General features: G+C 34.6%; 3 protein-coding genes across 3 annotated transcripts; all 3 read right to left on the bottom strand.

Moving 5' to 3' along the window:
- Positions 1-72: 72 nt before the first annotated feature.
- Positions 73-4,940, bottom strand: LOC139098619 (chitotriosidase-1-like). The gene is made up of 16 exons (XM_070650857.1): positions 4,877-4,940; positions 4,791-4,819; positions 4,614-4,707; positions 4,358-4,559; positions 4,096-4,295; positions 3,577-3,783; positions 3,435-3,505; positions 2,281-2,308; positions 2,160-2,188; positions 1,994-2,084; positions 1,485-1,686; positions 1,221-1,420; positions 1,012-1,167; positions 740-946; positions 623-684; positions 73-562 (listed from the first exon to the last, which is right to left on the bottom strand). Exons 1-16 carry the CDS (start codon positions 4,938-4,940, stop codon positions 194-196), a joined length of 2,211 nt encoding a protein of 736 aa, XP_070506958.1. The 3' UTR covers positions 73-193.
- Positions 4,941-5,388: 448 nt separating this feature from the next.
- sac (sterile affecting ciliogenesis) lies at positions 5,389-10,442 on the bottom strand. The gene is made up of 4 exons (XM_070650856.1): positions 10,223-10,442; positions 8,929-9,490; positions 7,082-7,971; positions 5,389-6,662 (listed from the first exon to the last, which is right to left on the bottom strand). Exons 1-4 carry the CDS (start codon positions 10,440-10,442, stop codon positions 5,389-5,391), a joined length of 2,946 nt encoding a protein of 981 aa, XP_070506957.1.
- An 11,300-nt stretch (positions 10,443-21,742) lies between these two features.
- Positions 21,743-22,699, bottom strand: spag4 (sperm-associated antigen 4). The gene is made up of 3 exons (XM_070650855.1): positions 22,550-22,699; positions 22,006-22,482; positions 21,743-21,949 (listed from the first exon to the last, which is right to left on the bottom strand). The coding sequence occupies exons 1-3, from the start codon at positions 22,697-22,699 to the stop codon at positions 21,743-21,745; spliced, it is 834 nt and encodes a 277-aa protein (XP_070506956.1).
- Between the last annotated feature and the right edge of the window lie 2,365 nt (positions 22,700-25,064).

The following is a 25,064-nucleotide window of genomic DNA, read 5'->3' as shown; positions in this document are numbered from 1 at the left end:
CTCTTAATTTTGGTAGCTGTGGGTGGGATTTTTCTTGATAATTAAGGATTTAATTGAGGAAATTAAGGGCAATTTTGGATATACTTAAGTGCATGCTTTGGATTTTGATTGCTTTTAAAGCTTTATTTTAAAAATAACAAATTGACCTGCAAGGCAGTGCCACGGAGCGTCATACTTTCTGACTTGCTGTCCTTTACACACATCCTGGAATGCTTGATTTCAAAACACATGTCAACATAGCTTGACTCCATCCAGTTCCAGTTGGACATGAATAAATGTAAACAGTTCCGAATACACATCTGTAAAATATGTTACAATTTCCTGGATATGCATAAAATCCATCAGTTGTGCAGGTTAATTGACCTGCTTTTGTCGTTGTTGTTGGAGCTGGTACCGTTGTTGTCGGTGCTGGTGTCGTTGTTGTAGGTGCTTGTGTTATAGTTGTTGTTGTTGCAACAGGTGCTTTTGTTGTTGTAGTAGTAGCAGCAGCTTTCGTTGTTGTGGTTGTTGCAGCTGGTTTAGTGGTAGTTGTAAGTGCTTTTGTAGTTGTTGTGGCTGTAACCTAAAATATCATCAAAAAATCAATGAATTGAATTATAAAGCATAGATTTTTCAACCATACCCCACCAAGAGCCCTTGCAACAGCTGTAATCAATGGATAGCTTCCAGTTCCACAAGAGTTATCTAACAAAAAATCCAAAATTCAAATTTATATAAAATTCCAACTCATCAATCTCACCATAATCATCCAGATCAGTGCTCCAGAAGAAGGCACCAGCCAAGCTTCTTGCAGACACAATATTCAATTTAGCAGTAACAGATGTAACATCGTCATAACTTATCCATTCAGAGTTCAAGAATGAGTATGGTGTTTGGTCAGTTCTCATTGTTGACCATCCGGCGGTCTTTATTTTTGTGCAGATTGTTCGGTATGGTAGAGATGTGGCTGGATTGAAATCAACAGATTTCAGATTCATGCCTTATTTTGACATTTAATGTCTAAAAGTTTACCTCCAGATGCAGAAGCACCAACACCATTATTTGAACCAGTTAATGTGAAATCATATCCATAAGTAGGAAGTCCAAGAACAAGTTTGCTAGCAGCACAGCCTCCATTGACCCAGGCAGCAGCAGCAGTATCAACCTGACTGTATCCAGCATTAGGTCCTGTAAAGTTTAATTGAATTTAAAATATCCATAAGAAATCATCTGAATCTTACCTGTTGTTGTGTATGGCCACTGCATGTCGTAAGTCATAAGATTGACCAAATCCAAATTTTGACAAACACCAGAAATGCTATAAGATTGACCCATTTGCCATGAACCTGACGAAACTGCTGCTGCTAAAAGTTTGCCTTTTGCATTCAAGGCTGTCTTTAAAGTGCCGAGAAAATTGACAAAAATTGTTTGTTCAGATGGTCTGGAATTATTAAAATAGAAATTGAATAGCTTGAATATGATAAAATATTCAAATTGCAACTTACGCTGGATACTCCCAATCAATATCAATTCCATCGAAACCTAAATTAGTCAATGCTATGCAACTACTGACAAATGTTGAAGTCAATGATGAACTTGCAGCAATAGCCGTAAATGCTGATGTACCAGCACTGTATCCACCGATAGATGCAAAAAGCTTTACAGATGGATTTTTGGTCTTTAGGGCAAGAAACTGGGATACTAAGCCTAAGTGATTAGTTGAAGATTATTATATTGATGCATTTTAGAACCCGAGCAGCACAAAGTGTTCACTAAGGCATCAAAACGTTGATATATTAATGGAATGACTTAAAGATGCAATGAGAGCACTTTGAAGAATTAATCCTCAAAGCCAGAGCTCAAAGTCGACTTGGATTTCATATGGAAAAGTCGACTCAAGTTGACACGAATCCATATAAAATTCGAGTAGACACTGGCCAATTTCATCCAATATTAATGAAAAACGCATTGTGCTTCTCAATTAAATAACCAAATTAGCTTGAAATTAACTTACCAGAATCTGTAAGTCCACCACTAGAATCGGGTATATAAAATGAATAATATGCGTGAGTACAAAGAGTCACGTCAATTTGGCTGATTGATGTCTGTTATTTGCAAATTAATATTTATTTAATTAATGAAATTTCCTAATTTTTCTAAAGCTATATAAATGCTCTTACCCATGCACCCCAGTAGCAGCCAACAACTTCTGTAGATTTAAAATTAATTTTAAGGTTTTTAAAATATTTTTAACAATTTTCACATTTCTAACAAATAATTTAACTGTAATTAAATCCTTACTTTGTGATGAAACACTACTGACTCCAATCTGCAGCAGAAAAATGGCACAAATAATTTTTATCATCTTTATTTTCAGACTTTGCAAACTGAATGGTTATTAACAATTGAAACCTAATGAGAAACTGATAACAGACAAATGTTTTGACAATTATTTTATAGGCTTAAGGAAAAAATTTGCTACTCATGAATTATTTCATGACCTATTCGTGACGTCCTGAAGTATATTTGGAGACAAACAGTTGCAAATTGAATTGTTTTTAAAAATTGATGGCTTTTATATCAAATTAATAATATTGGGTATTAATTTAAATCACGACCGGACCAAAAAAGTGGGCCGTAGCGTCGTCAGGCAACCTCTTTTTCATTTAGACACTTTCAATCAATAAAGTTGGTAACTTAGCGACTACGTTGGGCTGATTAAGAGCCAAGACGTCGATTTGACATCGCATTGACCGCAAGTTATGTGGATTCATTTACGACAGCATGCTGCAACTGTTTAAACTGTTTAAACTGTTTAAAATTAGATCAAGGAAACCACTCAATATTCATTGCATATTCGAATGTTCATTCATTTTGGTAACTGAAACTCAATAAAAACGAATATAGACATCAACTAAAAAGTTGCAAAATAGTTCAAGTATTTCAAAATTTCATTCATTTCTCAGAAAATAGAAACACTTGTTTAATCACCTGCAGAAATAGTTCTAAGAATTATTTTTGTATGCTCATTCCGCCGATAGCTTGACAAACAAATAAACTCTTGTTATTTAAATTAAAATGTGTTTATTATTTATATTTTATTCATATCATTTTCTGATCATGCAGACTAAGCACATCCCGAGATGTTTGTTTTGTAGTCACAAGCAGAAAAAACTGGATTATATCCCAATCCCGCTGGACATGTGAATGTGTAAACAGTTCCTGAAACACATCTGTAAAACTTTGGTGCAGTCTCCAGGATATGGGAAGAATCCATCAGCTGAACATGAAATTTGTGATGGGTTTGTCTAGTGATAAAGCAAGTCATTAAAATTGTTTACTTCTGGAACAAAAGTACTCACTGTTTTTGGTGTTGTAGTTTGTGGAATTACTGATCCCTATGAGTACTCAAATCATTAGAACATCAAGATATAAATCCACAAATTGTAACTTACCCCAGAAGAGCCACCCAAAGCCTTATAAACTGATGAAATCAATGGAAAGTAGCCAGTTCCGCAGGAGTTGTCTATTCAATGTTGGAGTTGAAATTAGTTTCTAATTAATTGATTTAGAGCTTTACTAAAACCTCAAACTCACCATAGTCATCCAAGTCTGTACTCCAAAAGAAAGCACCAGCCAGATTTCTTGACGAAACAATGTTCAATTTTGCCTTGAGTGATGCAATATCATCAAAACTAATCCATTCATTGCCTTTGTATGAATATGGTGTCTGATCAGCTCTGACTGTAGTCCATCCAGATGATTTCAGCTTTTTGCAGATGTCTCGATATGATATTGATGTTGCTTTGTGAAAAATGCACAGATAATACAAATTAATTATTATGTTGGTGCTGTTTACCATTGAGTGTCCCTCAACTATCAAAAGAAGCACATACCTCCAGTTGCAGAAGCACCGACTCCATTTCTCGATGGATTTATTAAATTGAAAGTCATATCCATAAGAAGCAAATCCAAGCACAAGTTTATTAGCTGGACATCCACCTGAAACCCAAATGCCTGCTGCGCTATTTACTTGAGAATATCCAGCGTTTGTTCCTAAATAAATCCAATACTTAATTATCCTTTTAAAATTCAAACATAAACCATTAATTTTACCAGTAGTTGTGTATGGCCATTGGAAGTCATATGTCATCAAGTTGACCAAATCCAGAGAATTGCAAACACTTGGAATATTGTAAGACTGCGATGTTTGCCATGCACCTGAATTAACTGCTGCTGTTAAAAGTTTTCCTTTCGATTTCAAAGCTGATTTTAGTTCAGTAAGTAAATTCACGAATAATTGTTTCTCATTTGAGCTGTAAAAATTCATAACATTTAGTACTCAAGTATGTCTACATCTGTATTTACATATAATTACCCTGGATATTCCCAATCAATATCGATTCCATCAAAACCTTTATCAGCTAATGTCACACAATTTCGAACAAAATTAGATCTGATTGATGGATTAGAAGCCATAGCTGAAAAAGATGCAGTTCCAGCATTCCAGCCGCCAATTGATGCCATTAGTTTGACTGATGGCTTTTTAGATTTTAGGGCGAGAAAACTTGACACCAGTGCTGTAAATAGAAAAATTATGAAAAACTGAGAGCAAAACAAGTCATGATTTCTACCTGAATCTGTTTTAATAGCACCACTGGAGTCTGGGATGTAAAATGCAAAATATGCATGTGTGCATAGTGATATGTCAATTTGTTTGATGGAGGTCTAGTAGAAGTAGAATAATTAGATTTAAGTAAAAAAAAATTTATAGTATTCTACTATTAATGTTCAAATAAGATGCACATTACCCACGAGCCCCAATAACATCCAACAATTTCTAAAAAGAATTAAATTAATTGAAACAAATTGAAAATAAGTAATAAGCTTTACTTACTTTGAGAACTAGCAGTATTAGCACTCAAATAAACCAATATAAATGCACAAAATATTTTTATCATTTTCAAGAAAAAGAATTTCGCAATTTGAATGTTTGAAGCAAGATCAAACTTGTACTTTGATGAATCTTAGAATAAAACTATGAAAATGAGCATCTTAAAGTCTGAAAATTTGTATATAAACTACAAATCCATTCCAGATGTCTTAACGAGAGCTTTTAAATTTGCATATATTAATCTAAGTATATTTGCTAAATCAACATCCTGCCAGAGTAATCTGTAGGTTCACAAAACAACAGTTCATTTCTCAGTAGCTAACAGAATCGAAAACTAGCTTTAGTCATCTAATAGATTTATAAAATCGTCAGATTACAATTGATCCGTCAAATTAAAGTTCACTGTGCTAAATAAAACAGCGAATTTATTAATAATCATTTCCAAAAATTTATTGTTACTGTCTACGAATAGCTTTTCTTATAGAATTATCAGCCATAGCAATTCCTAACTAAATTTAATTTCGTTGCTTGAACAAATCTTGTCGATCTTTACGTCGCAAATCTCTATGCCTTTTCACTTCTTCATCATGCAGGCGCTTTTCTTCCTCTTCAATCTTTCGACGAATTTCTTCTTCACGTTCGCGTGCAGCTTCTTGAGATGCCTCGTTGTTGACATTACTCAATATTTTTAAAAATCTTTGAGCATTGTATAGAATCACGTCTTTCAATTTTGTAGAATCATCTCCGATTAAGACTCCAGTTGCTCTAGAGATTTTCTCAAAATGAACATCCTTCAAATTTGAATTTTTTAAATCCTTTAAAATGTCAACAAGAATTTTAAATTCTTGAATTTCTACGGATATTTTATGAATATTTTCCATCATTTTAACATCATCATCTGTAAAATATTCTCGAGATTCCACAACAATTGCATCATATCTCTTAATTTCCGCCTCAATAAATTGAATATCAAGCATTGACAAAGGCATTTGTTCTGTCCACATTTCCTTTGACGTGAGGAAATTTGATGTCATTGTCCAAAACTTTTGATGAGGATACATGCGTTCAATATGGACAGTTAGCAATTCCATATCAATTTCTGGTTGATCGAATAACAAACAACGTTTATTAAGCAATTCGCCGTGTTCACGCATGCTGATTAAATTGGTCCATAAATTTAAAATTTCATCGCCATTTTTATAATTTTTTAAGCATTCATCGACATCATGTGGAATCGCATTAGTCTTCTCGGCAAACACAGTCAAGTCACTTCCATGGAGTTTCTTAAATCGTTCCACATCAAATTCATGCTGCTTTTTCATCTCATTAATTTGACGATTGACAATTTGTGGCATTTGCAGTGCTTTCCATTTTGCCTTAAACATTTCATCCGACAACACAATCCAAAATGAGTCAATGATACGAAAATCGACAAGTATCGTCTTCATCTCATCCGAAAGTTTCTGAATTTGACTCGGAATTGATGGAATCCATTTTTTAATGTCATCAAGGTGTTCAATTGTCAATGGTTTGGTTGTCAAATGATTAAGAATTGCATCATAGCCATGCTGTATGTCTATAACTTTATCATTTGCTGTCATTACGAGATTCTCCTTTAAGGCTTCTATTACTTCCATTTGCTTTTCGATAAGACTCGTCTTGAGATCCTCAATGTCTATGTGAAATGGACCGATAATGATGTCATTTGGTATTTTGACTCTCAATTCTTCATGGAAGCTCATTTCTTGATGAATTTTACTCTCAAATTCAGTAACTGACGATGAAGATGCTGTTTTGGGTAGATGAAGTGATTTTGAGGGGATTTAATGGGGATTTTTGGAATGTTTGAGATTTTAAGGCATAGAATTGTCGGATGAAGGAAGAAATGTAGGTCAGGAGCGTAGGCTAGAGGTTGCCACATGGCGTCCAAGTGGCATCTGTAGCGAACGGGCAGGCGACTGCCTATGCTACACATCCAAATGACAATTTTCATGTTAAATGCCATAAAAATTGCCACTTGGATGTTATGTAATCGGAATGTCATGTGCCTGAAATAGATACCATGTGACTGCCATGTGGAGGATGCCATGTAGCTGACACAATTGGAATAACTCCTGTCTTTAAATGTTTTGAGCTGTATTCAGCCTTCTACCATCTAGGGAACAAATAGCCACAACCCTTAAACTGTCCATAATTCATTGCACTCACCCACAACATCTCCAACATACGACTGCACATCAAGACATTTCAATTCAATAAACTTTTCATATTTTCTTGCATATGCATACAATGGTATGAGACATTTACGATATGAATTTGTGAGCTGTAAAATTTGATTTTGTATTTCAACGTCAAGTATGCCAATCGATGAAAGTTTCAAATTTTTAACATCAAATTTCAATTTTTTCATTAAATATGGATCAATTTGTGGTATGTCATGTGTTGTCAGTATACATTTATAATACATATCAAGAATTTCTCTCTCGAGACGTCCATTTTGTAAATCTAATATTGAATAGATTGGCATTTTTTGTTCATTGTCGATATTTAAGGATATTTTGAATATGTAATTTTCCGTATGGTATGGACTATTAAGTAAATCATCATTCATCCATTCATAATCATTTGAAATATTCAATAAACATTCACATGGTCGACAAAGATGATTGACAAAGGCCGCAAGGGATGTTTTTAGAAATTTCATTACGGTAACTTCCATACGAATCTTTATCAATTCAATCAAACGTGATAGTTTTGACATTTTATACATCGACCAACTAGTCATATCTCTCATATCATACCATCCCTTACCAACATTAGACAATTGTGATTGAATTTCACATACAATTCTATCAATCCAAATTGATTTTAAGTATATCGACATTGAATGAATTTTTGAATTATTTTCAACATAAAATGTATCCCAATCGATTGGCATGGATGTCTGTATGTGAAAGAAAGACATTCGACTGACAGATTCACATTCATTGTTGATGAATTCCATTATTTTAATTGATTGTGGACAACAATAGAGCCACAATTGCTTGAGATTTCTTTCTGATTTTGTCTTATTGTAAAGTTTATTCTTGTTGTTGTTGCTGTGGTAGGAAAATTGAAAAATATAATTTAAGAAAGGTAAGGTTTGGTGGATTGGGCTGAACTCAGTGCTATGAAGAGCGCAGTAGACTCGAATTTCATATGAAATCAAGTTAACTTTAGTCTTGTTTTCATGAAAAATTCAAGCTGACTTCGTGCTCTGGTGCTATGGGGCTGCTGAAATACTAAAGTAAACTAATAACATTTGAGATTTCTTTTGTTAAAGCTATTACAAAATTGTAGCAAAAGTTAGAAGAGGGGCTTTAAATTAAGACGTAATCGTCCCTAAAAAAATCCATTTTGTTCAACCTTTAAAGAACATTTCAGGCCAATCTTCATCAAAAGCTACCGAAATTGTGCTTCATTGTTGCATCAAGACAAATTCGTGCGGGAGAAGAGGAATAAGAGCAATAGGAGGGCAACCAGAGCAGCAGTTTGTAGGCTTCAGATGTCTCGATTTTGGTTAATTCTCAAAATGAGCACTCGGTCGAGATCGGAGAGTGGACAACTGTCACTTGAGTAAAAGTGACTAAAATGTGACAAAAGTGACCAAAATTTAGACAAAAATGACTAAAAACTTTGTCACCTGAGACGGAATCGCGAAACTCCTGAATTATGTCAATCTTGATCGGGGACGGACAACCTTGTCACCTGATGCTTCTGTTCAAGATTGACACAATTCCTGAGTTTCTCAATTCCGTCTCAGAAACCCTTAGTAACTCTTCCTTGAGAATGGCTGTTGATAGAGACAGTGAAGCATTTGGTACTGGTTATAGGCACACGACAGCAAGCTACAAAACCAGTTTTAGATACTCACTGAGAGAATTAATCGATCACAGAAAATCTGTGCAACCTGCGAAGTAAGTAAGTAAGCAAGGATTCCCAATATCAGGACATATAGGTAACCCAAACTAGCATCAGCTCGACTTCAGCCCCCACCACCAAACCCATCCACTTACCTATCATTCCCATTGTTGTTATTTTGACATTCAATTGCGAGAAGATTTCTTTCAACATGCAATTTCCTCGGTAATTCAATCTCCTTCTGTTGTTTTAGATATTCACTGTTGGATTTCCTTTCATTTATAAACTTTTTCATCTGTAATGCAGCAAGAACTTTCTGAAAGACAATGCACGCTTCACGTTGATAAAATTCCATTAATTCTGTTTTTGTTTTGTTCATGTTGAGAAGTTTTTCAATTTTATCATGAAGATGCACGAATGGATGTGGAATTCTATTCATGGGAAATTCATTTAATATCGCTTCAAATCTCAAATTACGTTCACATTTCTCGCGATGTTTTATTGCATAACTCATGCGTTGAATAAAATTTTGAGGATCCTCAACAATGAACATCAAATAGATGCGAGGAACTTGATAATTTTCACCGTTGCTCACATCCTCAATATGCCATTTATTTGATTCATTATTGTATGCCTTTATGTTCACTTTATGCCATTCAAAGTCATACGATGATGATGTAGATGTTGTTGGAACCACCGCAGGAAGAAATGCCATACCTTTTATTGTTAGATAATGAAAATTTTTTAGGCGTTATTAGCTTGGATGAGAAATCAGGATTGATGACATTTTTTCGGGAAATATATTTGGAGTCATAGATAGATTGAGGATGTGTATTGTGTTGCTATGGAATTGTCTTTATGTCTGATTTAGTTTGGGAATGTTGACTATTCATATTAACAGCTCATGGGTGAGCCACGATGCAAAAGTGCTGGAAATTGGAAACAGGCAGAAGTTATCTAATGACAGCTTCCGATGAATTCTAAATGCGACAATGGACCACCGTGCCCCTCGTCAAGGAAGTAAGAAGTAAGTATTAACAGCTTAGAGACTCAAAGACTGATACAGGCAGTGTAACACTTGGTATTGGCAATTGGAACAGTGCAGTCAGCGATAGAGCCAGTTTAGCCGAGAACTAAGAGAAGCCATGGATCAAAGCTGATCTGTAGGGCCAGCGAAGTAAGTAAGTAAGTATATTTATGGTTAAAATTGTCTTAAAAACAGCAAATCTTAGTCACGCATCGTCAATTCAGATTTTGCATGTCTAAGCCTATATGAAGCTACAGAATCTGGCATAAGTTCTATTTAACTCAATCCCTAGCAACAGCTTCAATTCCATTATTCTAAACTATACAGCATGAACATCTAACCATTACAAAACATCAATACAACCTTCCCAAATGCGTCACATCTAACCCTACCACCTGAATCCCCACACCCAACTTACTCACCTTCCCTACAATGTGGAAAATATCGCGACTCATAATCATCATCATCAGCTTCAATATCAAACCATTCGAGTGGGAAATATGGAATGTCACTCGAATCAAATTGATTGAAATTTGATTGTTGACGAAGAATTTTTTGACAGACATTTGTTGGAACTATGCGATGCTTCTCGATTTGATTCAATGAGGTCAAAATATGTTCAACATTTAATTTTGACTTCATGCTGGGTGGAAAATAATAATTTTTTGTACTGGAATTTTGTGTATGATGAAATTTTGAATGTTCAGGAATGAATGCCTGGTGGGAACTGGAATCGAATATGACGAAAAATTTTGTTGTGAACTGAATAAAAAAAATATGAAAATTTTATGATTGCTGTGATTTGAAATTAAAAACAAGTTTTGTGACCCAAGACGGATGTGAAGCACAAGCATCTACACAAAAACTTTATCAACTTGCCATACTTGCAGCCCCTATTGTACATATCAAAGCTGACAGCGTGCAATTAATTCTACTAATTTCAAAGCCAGCCATTTCAGTGCTGCCTTTTTCATTTTCATCGTCAAAGGAGTCTCCTTTTTATTTCCAATGAGTTGCATTCGAAAATTCATTTTTCAAGCTTGCTGCTCTCGATGAAAAAGAAAAAAGAGACTGAAACAAAAAAATGCCGGGCATTAATAATATGAAGGCAAAGAGAAAAGGAAAAAAATGGCATTAAAATGTTGAAAAAAAAAAGAGCACAAAATGCCTTTGGGTTATTTGATATCATCAACATTATTTCTTCATTTCCCTTGTGTTCTTAGAATGTTGAAAATTGTGTGCTATTGCTGCTGCAGCTACTGGTAAGGCTGCTTATAGAGCAATTTCAGATTTATTTAGCTGAATTTAAAGGGGGAATTGTGAGGCATTTTGTCTGTTGTTTAAAGAGTTTGAATGCTATGGCAGGTGTGCATGCACAAAAGGATATTACGGAAATGACGGTCTTCAATAACTGGGAACCGGGCCTGTTTTATTATTCTTTGAAGTACTGAACCTCTAAACACTCAGCTAAAACAACCAAATTTTCCAATTCGCTGCCACTTGGTATTATACTACCACCTTGATGCCATGGTGGCAATATTTCAATGTCAATTAAAAGTGACTCTGTATTCCACCTGCCCGGTCGACATTTATGAAGTGTAGCTTTAGCTACTCGTACTTAAACTTCTCGCTCTAGTCGACTAGCATTTCATCTATTAGTGTCAGATACAGCTCTAGAATTACACTTCTGGAAACTAGCAGAAATAGCTGTTTTACCCAGCACCAGAAACCTGTTTAATTGCTGTATTAAACCCAACTTCACAATGGATCAATATGAACTTATCATCAACATCATCACACTTCTGCTACTAAGTTTTCTAGGAAAAGGCGCACGAGGACCTATTGCCGCATTTAGAGTTCGTTGGAAGCTAGATCTGTCTTTAGATAACTTCTGTCAGTTTCTAATTCTCAGCATTTTTGCATCATTGCTCACACAGTACTCCCACTCAGAGTACATATCCTTTAATCTCAAAAAATGCGCCCTAAATCCACCACTCAATAATTTTCAAACTTGTTCTATTTTTTTCTTCATTTCTCGTGCTTTTTTTCCGCCTGCTGACAGACATTTTCTACAATTTAATGAAACATTTTAGTCTTTTTTTTCTCTCTTTCGTCGAATAAAAAATAAAATATTTTATTTAAAAAAAAATCCACACAGCAAGAAAAATAGTTTTTTTATTTTCGGCATATAGTTGGAAAAACACAGAAGAAGTGAAAAATAATGAGGAGAATGAGACGATGCCGAAGAATGTCTGACGGAGGAAAGTTTCAATTCCATTTCTACTCTCTCTAATATTTCACAAACAAATTCCATTTCAACACTTCTCAGACGTGAAATGAAAGAAGATCTGAGACAAGAAGAAGCAGCAGCAAAAAAGGCAAATAAGAAGTGGGGTAAAAAATATAAAAAGTATATCTTTATTATTGAAGTGACGAATCGTAGCTTAAGGATGAAGGAATAAAGTGAGAGAGAAGAACGAAAAGGAAAAATTGCATTTAGACAGTCTGTTGGGGATATATAAATCTATAACTATCATTGTTTGTGACTATTGCTGTGAAATTTAAATTATTGTGGCTTTTAGCGAGCTTTAATATTTTTGGGGAAATTCATGCATTTTGTCTTTATGAGGTATAAAATCCAGTTGAAGGTTTGTTGAAGTATTTTTAAATATATTGGCAATGCTGAGCGTAAATCAACTCTTTAGGGATGCTGTAGCATTGTAAAACGTGTTAAAGTGAACCGATGGGCTGGATTAATGGATTCGGGTTGTGAACCTAAGGAAGATAGGTCTTCAAAAACTAAATTCGAATTTTGCGAATTGTGATTTATGATTCAGTTAGTACTTTGAAACCCGATTGACACAAATAAAGAAGGCTTGCTTCGGACACATTTATCGACACCAAATGGAAGTCATGAGAGGTCACTGTACGACCAGCGAAGTAAGTAAGTTAGTAAGTAAATGGTCCATCTTACTTCAATCATTAGAATAAATTTGGAAAATAAGGATATGACCTGTTTCCAGCAAGTTTCCAGTGACTGCAACAAATTGCTCAGAAAACTTTCTATCCAGATCTATCTACAGATACACATTTCCAACACAACTTGTGCTACACAAGCCTTTAAAATCACAATCAACCCCTTAAATAAATCAATAACTTTAATTTAATTTCCTTAGAAAATCTTATCCAAAAGACATCAATCTCCAATAAGATGAAATATTTTTCTCATTTCTCACTTTCAAGTATCCATTCAATGCAAGTGCATCTTGAGTTTGAAGTATTTTATGTAAGTAACGATAAGATTCTTTCCTTATAATGAATCAAGTCTTTAAATAAGAAAAATAAGGAAGAATGAGGAAGAGAAATTTCTTCTGTGCAATCTCAATGCAATCAATTTTTATCTCAACTTACTTCCTTCCATTGGTGCTTTTTCTTCTATATCTTTAAATAAATTTGTAATGTCAATTTAATGTTTGTTAGATGAGAATTATAAAGAGAGGATGGATGCAATTGGGGATATGGTGGAAATATTACTTACTTACTTTGCTAGCCAAACTAGGCAGCGAAAATGCAGCAGTAGCATAGTGGTTAGAGTATCGGCTAACAATCTAACGGCCCGGGTTCGATTCCAGAGAAAGTCTAGTAGGATTTGGGCGCTTTTTCACTGTGCCTGGGCACGCTGACTTGTTCGCTAACACACAAATTGTGGCTATATATCGCTGGCTTTCGTCTTTCACTTTCGAATACCAAGCACAGCACTGTCTCTATCAACAGCATTCTTTCAAGAGTTCTATGGTCGTCCAACTGATCTTCTATCATCTACAAAGTCGAATTTACAGACTTTATTTGATGGAACTTCTGCAGGTCTCCTAATAGCATGTCAAGCACATCGAAGTCTGTCCACTTTGACTCATCATTTGATATCAGCCTCTCTGAAACCAACTCTGACCCGAATAGACAAAAATCAGTTAGAACTAGTCATTAATTAGACATTAATTTGCCATTAAAAAGCTATGACTTATTTCTATCGACTTAGAGGAAATCACAAGAACTAAAACAATTTTCAAGCAGCAATTAAGCATGTATAAAAAGCCTTTAAAACCTTCATCTACTTGACTTTTGAAGTTTTCTTATGTCTAGCCAATTTCATCCCATAATTTAGTCATGTTTATCTTCACTAACATCATATCCAGCTTAATCAAGCACAAAATTCAAGTACAGAACTAAGCGACAGCTATTAATTCAAGTACAACAATGAAAATTGCATCCTCTTTGTGATTCATATACACAGGAATAAATAATGCATTTTTATGAGACGAAATAAGAAAAGAGAAGAAAATGTTCATAAATCAAGCATGCATAAAAGAAGTCATCAAAAATCCATTTTTATAATGAAATATGAAGGAACGCATGTAACTCCAGTTCCATATTCTCGTACTGAAGTGACTTATTAAATTATTTATGCATTCATCATGTTACGAACAAACAGAGAACATTAAATCTAGTGGAAAAAAGAATCAAGCTTTTATTCATTACTGCTTGCTTTTAACCCCCTCAAGCGCTTTAGCTTACAACAGTTCGGAAATTATGCGCACATAGTGGATATGAAGGAAAGTGGATATGTGGATGATGTTTAGAGAGAAAATGGGGATTTGTAATGTTCCTTAAAAAGTGATTCTTAAGGTTCGTTGATTTTGGACACATTAGCAGATGTTTTGAGGATTTTGGGGCAGTATAAAGGTTCAATAAGTGATGTCTAAGCTTAATTTTGTTGAATAAAGTCGGTCAAAATCAGAGTTAAATTGTATGATGGAAATCGACAAAAGCCTGCTGAATATTAGCTACAATCAGCAATCAACGGCAACAAGCTGCTGCGGAAGGCAGTTATAAGCAACCGTCGGTCGACTGACGTTGAAAGATGTCCTTAGCTACTGTTAATAGATCACCAGCTCACTAGACTGAGAATGGTAGGTAGCTCGAAGGAATAGGTGTCAATGACTGCCGGTCCTACAATCAGCCATCTACAATCGGCAGCCTTCAATGACAGCTCAAAACGATGGCCCTACACCGATTATCAGTCACTTCCCACTCGACTCCAAGTCAACAACTCTGAATCAAGGTAAAAATTGTCATCTCGTACATCATCTTCTATATACAACAACAATATGCTGAACAATAAGAACAACAATAGTAATAAAGAAAATGAAACTCATCATTTGTGTGGTGCAATAATAATTTTCTTCCATTGTTAAGACTAAAAAATGCGAAGGCAACAGAAGAAAAAAGTCTTTTTTTATATCCAACATTTTTCTTCTTCTCGATTTTCTCCGTTCACACCATTACTGTGGCTGCTGCTTCAAAAGAACTGCATTTGTAAAATTGAAAAAATAAATGCCAAAAAAATGGAAATAATAAAGAATGAAAAAGAAAAGAAAAGAAAGACGGGAACATTAAGTGAACATTACAAGATGATGATGACTCTGCGTGTGCATGAAAATAAAAATTTTATTTGCAATTCAACTTAGAAATGAGAATATAAAGTCTCAGATGTTTATGTCCCGAGTGATACAGATGGAAAAGTTGGGTGTCTGCGCGACACAAATGGAAATGCAGAGTGTCCATGCTACATAACATGACGATAACGTTGTTAACTCATGTCTTCACGGTCAATTGACGCATACTTACCTACTTCGATGGCTATGCAGATCAGCTTTGATCCAAGGCCCCTATCAATTGACGTCTAAAACTAGCTTTTTCGCTGGCTGCCCTTTGCCAATTGCCAATATGTACCAAGTACTTTACTGTCTCTACAAACAACCTCTTTCCAAGAAGGGTCAATTGACACATTTGACATCATTTGATGCCCAAGTGACATAACATGACGATGAAACGTCAAACGACTGTTGCAAAGACATGCTTTTACAATGTCATTGTCATGATGTGTTGCTAGGATTGGCCGCCTTATCGCTTTCAAATGGAGACTTCAACCATTTAGTATTACTAAATCAGCATCTGTATCAGAGTCTGACAGGATTCATGACGGATTCTTTTCCAGTTGTATTGTTCGGAGATGTGACTGACACCGTGTACTTTCTGTGTAATCAGATTTCTTTTCTTAGAATTGCTTAATTTGGGTTATTTTGCAAAGTTTTTTGAGGGTTTAGATGAAGATTTCATAGAAATAATCCTATTTTAAGTCCATAAGAATGAGATTTGTCCATCTTGACATTAACCATAAAGTCTTTAGAGCAGTGGTGAACAACCATTTTTGTGCCACGGCACACCTTAGTAGGAAGCCTCCTTCGAAACCGCTTACGACTTATGGTTCCTGTTATTTCCAAAATTTGATGACGCTACACTAATTTTCCGCGGCACACAGGTTGCCAACCACTACTAAGAGACTCAATATCATGTGCAAACAAAGACACCACAATAATGTCACTATTCCAACACAAACCCCCATTCCATCTCCCATCATCCAATCCACAAAATTGAATTTTTCACTCAAAACCACAACTCAACGAAATCTCATCAAACTCATTCTGCACCTGAATCCAAATTCTAAAATTAAATTTCTCTCATTTCAATACATACTGCATAAAAAAAAATAGTAAAGGGTCGATGGTGAAAGACGCAGCAAGAAAAAAAAAATGCAAAGAAACATTTTCAATGATTGGATCTACTAAAAAATTTATAATCAAATCTATTAACGAGTCTAGAGAATCCCTTATTTTCAATGTTAAAATGGTAAAATGTAGCACGAAGATGAAGGAATGACAATAAAGAATCAAACCATAACCATAACAATAATTGAATCACGTGCATTCGTTAAAAGCCAACGATACACAATATAGCAAAAGGGAGAGAAGCAATTTTAACAATAAGTATGCAAGTACGTAAGTAAGTGCGGAATAAAGACATAAAATGTAATAAAAATTTTTCCCTTTCTTATCTATTTATGATGATGACGATGTTGCAGGAGGGGGTATAAGGTCGTGTGCCACACATGAATTTAACATGATAAAAAAATATCTTTTGTGGATTTTAACAGCATGATGATAATAATGATTGAAAGGTGATGAAAATTCAACCTTAAAACGTTTTGTGGTGTCGTTTGAGGATTTAATCATCTGGAATACAATTTAAATTGTGTGTGCATTAATGTGGTGAAAATGTTTTTGATCCGTAATTGATGTGTTTGTTTAGTTGATTTAAGTGAAGACATGATTTGTAGATGGAATTAGAATTATTGTGACATAAAATGTCAATTATGAAATTATGTGTGACAAATAAAGACTTGTAAGTCATTAATGTGCTTAATGTGAGTATAATTAGAGGTGAATGGACTTAAAATAGCTTTAATTTGGATACTTAATGTAAGTTTAATGACTAGTTTATCAGAGCGAGACTTCAAAGCCATTAGGGCACTAGAATAGGTCACCTAGTTGACGGAATCGCCAACGTAACTGCTGCGTTTGACTCATATTGACAGCACAAAATTGAGATTTTCATGCATTTGCCTATCAAGTTGTCAAATAATAATTAGCAGAAAGCAGCCATCAATAGATAAATTCTCTGTCCGCATGTTGAGCTACTAGGTGCAAACTAGGTGACACAGTCAGCAACAGAGTCAACTGGAATGCATTTTGTTGTAACCTAAATCAAACATAGAAGCATGATTCCAGCAAATAAGTAAGTAAGTAAGTAAGTAAAAGAGCCAGATTCAGACGCGAACTAAAAGAAGCTATGGACCTCAGTTGATATATCCGACCAGCTACAGTAAGTAAGAACCAAATCTATTAAACATTCAATTCCAAATTCCAAAAAAATCAATTTTGACCTTAAACATTTAAAACTTCAACCCAAAAAACTTTATCCTACATTTCATGTCCTTCCTCACTCTTTCCATCCAGGATACAATCAAGCACAATAAAATTTTCACTTTTAAGTCCAATGAGAAGGAAACAAAATGCAAATGATGACCTTTTTTCTCTCATTTTAGAATTATTTGCATGACAATGTTCAATGAAATGTGTTTAAAAGCATTCAAAAAAAAAAGAAGATGTAAGTGAAGTTCTAAATTGATTTCTCAATTTCTCTGTCCTTTTACTTATTTTATTTACGTATGCAAAATGTGATGGGTTAATGTTAGGATGAATTTTGTCAGAATTTTAGAATCTGGTTGTTAATTTTGTGAAGATGCTAATGCTTAGTTCCAATTAGAGCTCGAAGTCGACTCAGATTTTGTTTGGAAAGGTCGACTCAAGTAGACTACAATTCGACTTCGAGATCTGGTTCCTATTGATCCACTGTGTAGTTGAACAGGTTTCTGTTTCTAATCCGCTATGTAAACTACATGCTTCCTTAAAAAGTGACCAATCCTTTACTTACTTTCTCCTGTCATTCTTGGTTATACCAATTTGAGGTGCTGTGAATGCAAATCAGGGTCCAGAGCAGTTTGACGAGAGTTCAAAGCTATTCAGAGCGATCCACAGCTGTTGTTCGTTAATATATATACTTACTTACTTCGCTGGTCGAACAGATCAATTGTGATCCATGATCGTTAATATGGTAATACTAAAATCAGGGTTATAGACCGGTACAAGCCAATCATCTCAGAAAACCAGTCTAATCAGCACCAACCGACAGCTAGTAACCAAATAATGAAGACAAAAATTGTCATTATTTACGAATTAAGCCTGAGCAGCACAGTGAAGTCTTTAATTTACAGCTCCGTCGCCACATAGACAGTATGACATAGAGGTACTTTGAAGACATCGTGGCGGCTTTTTCCGGCCCATTTTGATTGCAAAAAATGAAGTTTGTTGCAGCACGTACCTCAGGCAGCATTCTAGAAGATCCAAATAACCAAAAAACCTTGAAAAATCCCCAAAAAACCCCCATGAAAATTCTGAAAATTTTCCCCAATAGCTCACATCTTCTTTGCATTCAATTGACCATATCGAAGCTTTTATCTCTTCACACTCAATAAATGCAAAATGTATGTAAAATTTAAATAAATTTACAAGTCTGGTCAGCTTTTCTAAATTGAAACTTTAACAGTATTTGTCTAAAAAAATCTACAGATGTCTTTGTGTGTGCAATTTTGGTGTGAATCTTTTTAACCAGCATTTTGGGTGATATTCGAGAGTATTGCAAAATGTAAATTTGCTGGAAGCAATAAATTGAGATTCTTGTGGTGTAATTTTCAATTCTTTGTTTGCGGTTTTATCGGGGAAAATATTGGGTGGATGGAGGTGTGTGGATGGAATGGATCAATGAATTGAGGGAATTGAACATTTAAAATCAATTTTCTCACTCTCCAAGCTCCTTATCATGCTCCATCGCCTCATTCCGTTTCATGAAATTTAAATGCAAATATTTGAAATGAAATTGTTCTTTAAATTTTTTTTATGGAATTAAATTTGTAGCCACTAATACATGGGAATGATATTTGATGTGAATATTTGAGTGGGAAGTTGTAATGGATGAAAAAAAGTTTTTAAATTATTCTAATTGTTTTTGAATTATGATGAATGGTCCGAGTTTCTTTAGAGCTATAATTAGCAATTTTCAAAGCGCAAATTCAATTTTGATTTTGTAGGGAAAAGTCGATTCAGCACAGCATAACTGGGGCACGCGGGTACGTCACCGTATTAACAGTAATACGCGAAGTTGCTTTAAAGGCACTGTATCGGCTAATTCTGACCCATTTTTAGCAACCAATATTGCAGTTTAACCAAAGTTTAACACTTTGTGCAGCTCGGAGACTCGATTGACTCCAATCATATATGTACAACTCGATATTAAAGCTGGAACATGGTATCAATTTCATTTGATTGAATTGGTAGGACTGCATTATGGAGGTCCTTCCAGAAGAATTAACTCCAGACTCCAGTAGAGTACTCCTTTTTGGATTTTTGGTGTCTGAATTTCCGAAGTCCTTCCAAGTCCGACTCAGAAATGATATTCAGAATGACGGCTACTTTGAGCTACATTTTAGACTAACTTAAATAACCGGAGACCCAAATGGACAACTTGGTCGAGTCCCTAACTAGACATCATGTCGCATTGCAAATTGACAACTTGGTCTAGCTCTTAATTAGAACTTATGTCCAGTTGTACTTTCGGGAGTGACTAAGACGTTGTTTCGTAAATTTCAAACAAGCCCATTTCAAGCCTACGCTATCTTCTCTTCAGCCGCTTCCTAAACACAAACAAGCCATCTTAAATAAAACATCAATCAATCCTCAACCACCCAATGTTATGCACTCTCAAATATTCAACTTAAGACTGATTCAAATATCAACAATATTTCTAATCTTAGCGATATCCATCACGCGACTTCACAACAAAAGCATCAAGTGCGCAAAAGAGGCTCTCTAAAAATAAATAAAGAATGAATATTTCCAGGCAATAACTTGCTTTGTAAATCGACCTCCGCTAAGCATCTATAAAGGGAACTGAAAGTCTCCATCATCACCATTAACATTATTCTTGCTATTATTTCCATCACAATGACACCAGATTAGAATAGAAGAACATTTTTTGTGATTCAATGATATTTGAGGATGTCCTTAAAAGCTTTTGTTATCATAATTCAATATTGTTTGTTGAAATCTATAAAAAAGTATATTTTTAGGATTTTAAAATTTGATGTTGGCAATTGGCAGGCGGAAGCCAGCGATAGAGCCTTTAATAGAGTCAACGATAGTGTCAGCGATAGAGCCAGCGATAGAGCCAACTTTTGGCGTCATCTGAGGAATTCCATGAATCACAGTTGATCTGTACGGCCAGCGAAGTAAGTAAGCAAGTAAAATTTTGGGAAATAGATTAACAGCAATATATAAATAGCCACAAACTTAATTTTTAATGATTCTGACCAATTAAAACTAATTTTCCAAAAACAAAAAATTACCAAAAAATGTTCATATATAGACGGCAATAATGTTCCAAAAAATCGCTAGTCATGAAGCAATTGATTGTTATTTTATTCGTGACATTCTTCAGCAAGGTTGTTGCGGAACTTAACTACAAAATTATTAAAATTGAGAAGTGTACTGGTGATAATATACGCATTAGAATGGAGAAATGCGAACGATTGAATGACAATTATTTGAATTTAAGGTTCAATTATCTAATGCCGGTTGATTATTCACTTGTAAGATTGTAGTTCCAAAATTTGCTGTCCGTCAAATAAAAAAACACATGATTTATAAGCAATTACTGCCACAATTTCATAATCTATGATTATTGCTCTATAATTTCAGTTCAAATTGACAATTTACAAGCGCGACGCCAACAACGAATTTCGTGAATTATTCAAGAATCTTCCAGCAATCAACTGGTGTAAACTCATGGATGGAACATCAAAAGTTTCATCAAATATTATGGCAAAAATCACTGTAATATTAGTCAAATCTAAATTTCCTGAAATGGTACATCGATGTCCAATCGGTCCAATGATTCTCGATCGTGCTAATCTTACAGTTGAAAGTAAATTAATATCCATGTTTCCGAATGGATTTTATAGAATAACAATTATAATGAAATATAAGAAAGGTGAAGTCATGTTTGATATGTCATTGTTAATGGAGCTTGTATGAATTAAAGGCAGTCATTAATAGCATAATAAAATGTTCTCGTGTATTTATTTGGGAGGTCGTTCAGTTATTACGTAACGCTCTAAGAGGGGGACGGAGGTTGTGGCTAGATTACGCGTCTATAGACGATCCATAGAGATTTTGTTACGGACCCTATCAGACACATAACATGCCTTCATAATCCAGAAATACAACTAAGATACCCTAATGCAGTCTCTTTGCCTATTAGGGGATGCAGAGGGTCGGGAGTCAATAAGTCAATTTCTAACGTTACGTAACAAATGAACGACTCCCTCAAGCACTTCTAAGTATTAATTAAATAAGAATTACACTAATAATTTAGCACTCATTGTCATATCCATGAACTTGAATTCGATAAATGCACGTACGATCTTGATGTCCATGATTTTCAGTTATATTAATCTTAATGTATTGATACTTTTCTGATGATGATCCAAAATAGAATGATTGAGAATTTGAGTCATTTGCATTGAATGAAAAATTCCCATAATCGTGTTCATTTTCGTCGTGCTTCATGTTCATACCCTGGAAATGTATTAAGGTATTATTGGATAAATTTCCCTGAATTTCATTCAACTTACAGAAATGGATATGAATCTTGGAGCATCAGATATATCCAAATTAGGCGTACTCGAACGTTCAACATGATCAAATGTTATGCTGTCAATCACAATAGGACATGAAAGCTTGATTGTAATTGATCCTTGATTGCCTTTGAAACAAAAGGCTTCACCTGGTTCCACATTCTTTTGAATAGCCTTTTCAGGTGGATTAATCTTCTTGCATTTTCCGATTAAAATTGTTAATAGTCCACATGAGTACATCAATTCTGTATCATGATAGGATACAACACTGCCTCCTATATTCTCTAAAGCAAAGTCATATCGTTCCTTATTTGGAAGTGCAACTTTATTATGTTGTAATTCTGACTTTTTCATGTCGATTTGTTGGACTAAATGAAGGAATTCCCGTTGTGCATTATAGACATCTTTAGGATCAAATGGGATGTCAGGTTTTGAACCATTTTCTATGCGTAATTGTAGGTTTGTGATTGTATTCTGAAAAGTAAGGTTGAATGAATATCCAGCATCAAAAATTTCAATGTCCAGCTACACAAAATCTCACCTGCAAATACTCGATGTCTTCCTTGTAAAATGTTATTTGATTTATGCATCCACGAATGTAAATCAACAATAATATCACAGTAATTACAATCAATAGAAGCTTCCTTGCTTTTTGAATGATATCGTTGATTTTCTGGACATAAACTTCCATTTTATTTTGTAAATTGTCAGCTTTTCACAAAATTGTTTGTCAACTGAATTGTTTAAAATTATATTTGTGAATTTCTAATGTTACTATGATTAAGAATTCTGATTAAACTGATTCTTGAGCTCATTTGTTATCCTACACTGTCCTACATATTTATCAAGTATATCAAGTAGGAGGTGATGAAAATAGGTCGAACTTCGTTCTTAAGCCCATAGCAATTAACATGAAAATGTTCACTAGAACGCGACATGATAGTTATGACTGCCATGAATAAAATGAACGATCTGGTCCGGTTTTGTCGGAGTTTCCAAATAAAGTAACGGCGGATCAAAGAAAAAGATCTTCACGCTGTCTATCGCGGTCTACATATCTATAGGGCAATCGCAGAACAAAGGACATGGTTCCAATCCCCGTTTGAAGCAATTTGTTAAATATTGTTAATTTTTCCTTCTATACAGGCAAGTCCTTAACTATTGAAGTATCAAAATGAAACATGAAGAAGATGGAACCTAATCGAGTGGTTACATTCTAAAGGCTGAGTCAGTTGTGTCTTTACTTAGCGGTCATATGGACATTTAGAACCATTTAAAGACAATAATTGTGTACCTAAATTAAAGCTTATTACGCACTTAAATTTGTTGTTTTAGGCATTAGTATTGTACTATATGATTTAATGGCTTTAATTCTAATCAATTATCAAATTCAACATTCTACAAAAAATCACAATCCAAAATCTGTTCCTAATTTCAATCATCGCCAAAACTAACTGAAATTCGTTTAATAATCTCCAAAATGATAATTCTTAACTTCATTTACATCATATTTTCATCATTCTTGTTATTGTTTATAGTTTCAGGAGCAGAATATAAAGTCATCGATATTGAAAAATGCGTTGGCGACGGTCAAAGAGTAATCATTGAAAAATGCCAATTTATCGATGGATTTGTTGGAAGTTTTAGAATTAACTTTGTTGTTGGACTTGATTTTGTTATTGTAAGTCTATACACTCGTGAAAAAATTTGAAAAAAAAAATTAGGTAATCAAATTGTCAAAATGGCTTTATATGACTAGGTGGTCTAGAGGATAGAGAACTGGGCAAGAAACCTAACTCATGGGTTTCGATTCTGGTTCCGAGCAATTATTTTAAAAGAATTTTAAATTTTTTTTTATGAGTGTATCCAATTTCCATCCTAAACTTACTTAAACCTTCATCCACAGTACAAATTAAGTGTCTTCAGGAAGGACTCCAATGGTGAATTTAAAGAAATTTTTAAAAATCTACCAGCAATGAATTGGTGTAAAATTATGGACGGAACATCAAAATATGCAGCCAATGTTCTCATCAAAGTGTCTTTAATGATGGCCAAATCAAAATTTCCGGAACTTTACAGGAAATGTCCAATCGGTCCTATGGTCCTCGAAAAGAACACAACTTTTGAGAATGCAGTCATTTCCTTACTGCCAGCTGGAATTTACCGAATCGTTGTAATTTGGAAATATAAGAATAATTACAAGTTATTAGACTGGTCGTTTTTAATGCAAGTGTTTTGATCAATTTTCTATATAATTTGGATATAGTTAGCTACACGCGTGCTTAATTTTACGGCTATTAGAATTTTTAATTTCAAGGAAAGGAATTTTAGGTATTTCAAAAAAGCCTTGCATAATGAACAGACTCACAATAGTTTCTTGTCTAATATCAATTACTAGTTTAATCTTTGCATCTGATTATAAATTTTTAGAAAAGGAAAGTTGTTATGGTGACAATAAAAGTCTTTCAATGGACATTTGTTATTTTGCTGGACAAAATCTTTTGAATATTAAATTTAATTTTCTTAAGGAGGTCAAGTTTATGATGGTAATTTGATTATTGTTTAGTAAAGAGGTGGACAACCTATGGCAGACAGTGGTGAACAACCTATGGCCTAGAGCAGTGGTGGATAACGGCCTTGGCAGACTAGTGTGCTTTAAAAGTGATATAAATCATGTGCCGTGTGTAGATTCACCAAGGGCTTACAACACAAGTGTGTCTCAAAATACAACACATTGCCCATTACTGGCTTAGACCAAATTTTACATTACACCAGTGGTGGGCAACCTTTTTTGTGTCACACTTCAGCATTAGCAAATATTTCTCAGCATTCCTGAGCTTCTACACGGCACACTAGCTTGTCGCTATTGAGTCGAAGTGCTTCGATAACGAAATGTAATCCTTTGCTACCTAATTATTAAAATACTGATTCTGCAATCCTGTTTTCGAGATTCGGCAGGAGAAATTCTTCACTTGTCAGTCAGATCCTTCCTTAGATTGTCTCTAAAGCTGACACTACCGCTTTTATCTTTCGATTTTCAGTAACTGTCTCTATTA

This window comes from Chironomus tepperi, unplaced genomic scaffold (assembly GCF_022539635.2).
Source record: "Chironomus tepperi strain 1889 unplaced genomic scaffold, CSIRO-AGI_Ctep_v1 contig_449, whole genome shotgun sequence".
Lineage (NCBI taxonomy): Eukaryota > Metazoa > Arthropoda > Insecta > Diptera > Chironomidae > Chironomus > Chironomus tepperi.
This window is presented reverse-complemented; position numbering and strand designations above follow the sequence as displayed.

Coding starts and splice junctions, on each gene's coding strand:
- spag4 (XM_070650855.1), bottom strand. CDS start 22,699: ATGGAAGTTTATGTCCAGAAAATCAACGATATCATTCAAAAAGCAAGG. Junction 22,483..22,549: donor AAGACATCGAGTATTTGCAG/GTGAGATTTTGT, acceptor CTTACTTTTCAG/AATACAATCACAAACCTACA. Junction 21,950..22,005: donor CAAGATTCATATCCATTTCT/GTAAGTTGAATG, acceptor ATACATTTCCAG/GGTATGAACATGAAGCACGA.
- sac (XM_070650856.1), bottom strand. CDS start 10,442: ATGAAGTCAAAATTAAATGTTGAACATATTTTGACCTCATTGAATCAA. Junction 9,491..10,222: donor TTTTCCACATTGTAGGGAAG/GTGAGTAAGTTG, acceptor TAACAATAAAAG/GTATGGCATTTCTTCCTGCG. Junction 6,663..7,081: donor GTATGTTGGAGATGTTGTGG/GTGAGTGCAATG, acceptor TACCCAAAACAG/CATCTTCATCGTCAGTTACT.
- LOC139098619 (XM_070650857.1), bottom strand. CDS start 4,940: ATGATAAAAATATTTTGTGCATTTATATTGGTTTATTTGAGTGCTAAT. Junction 4,296..4,357: donor ATTGATTGGGAATATCCAGG/GTAATTATATGT, acceptor GAATTTTTACAG/CTCAAATGAGAAACAATTAT. Junction 1,168..1,220: donor GTGGCCATACACAACAACAG/GTAAGATTCAGA, acceptor TAAACTTTACAG/GACCTAATGCTGGATACAGT.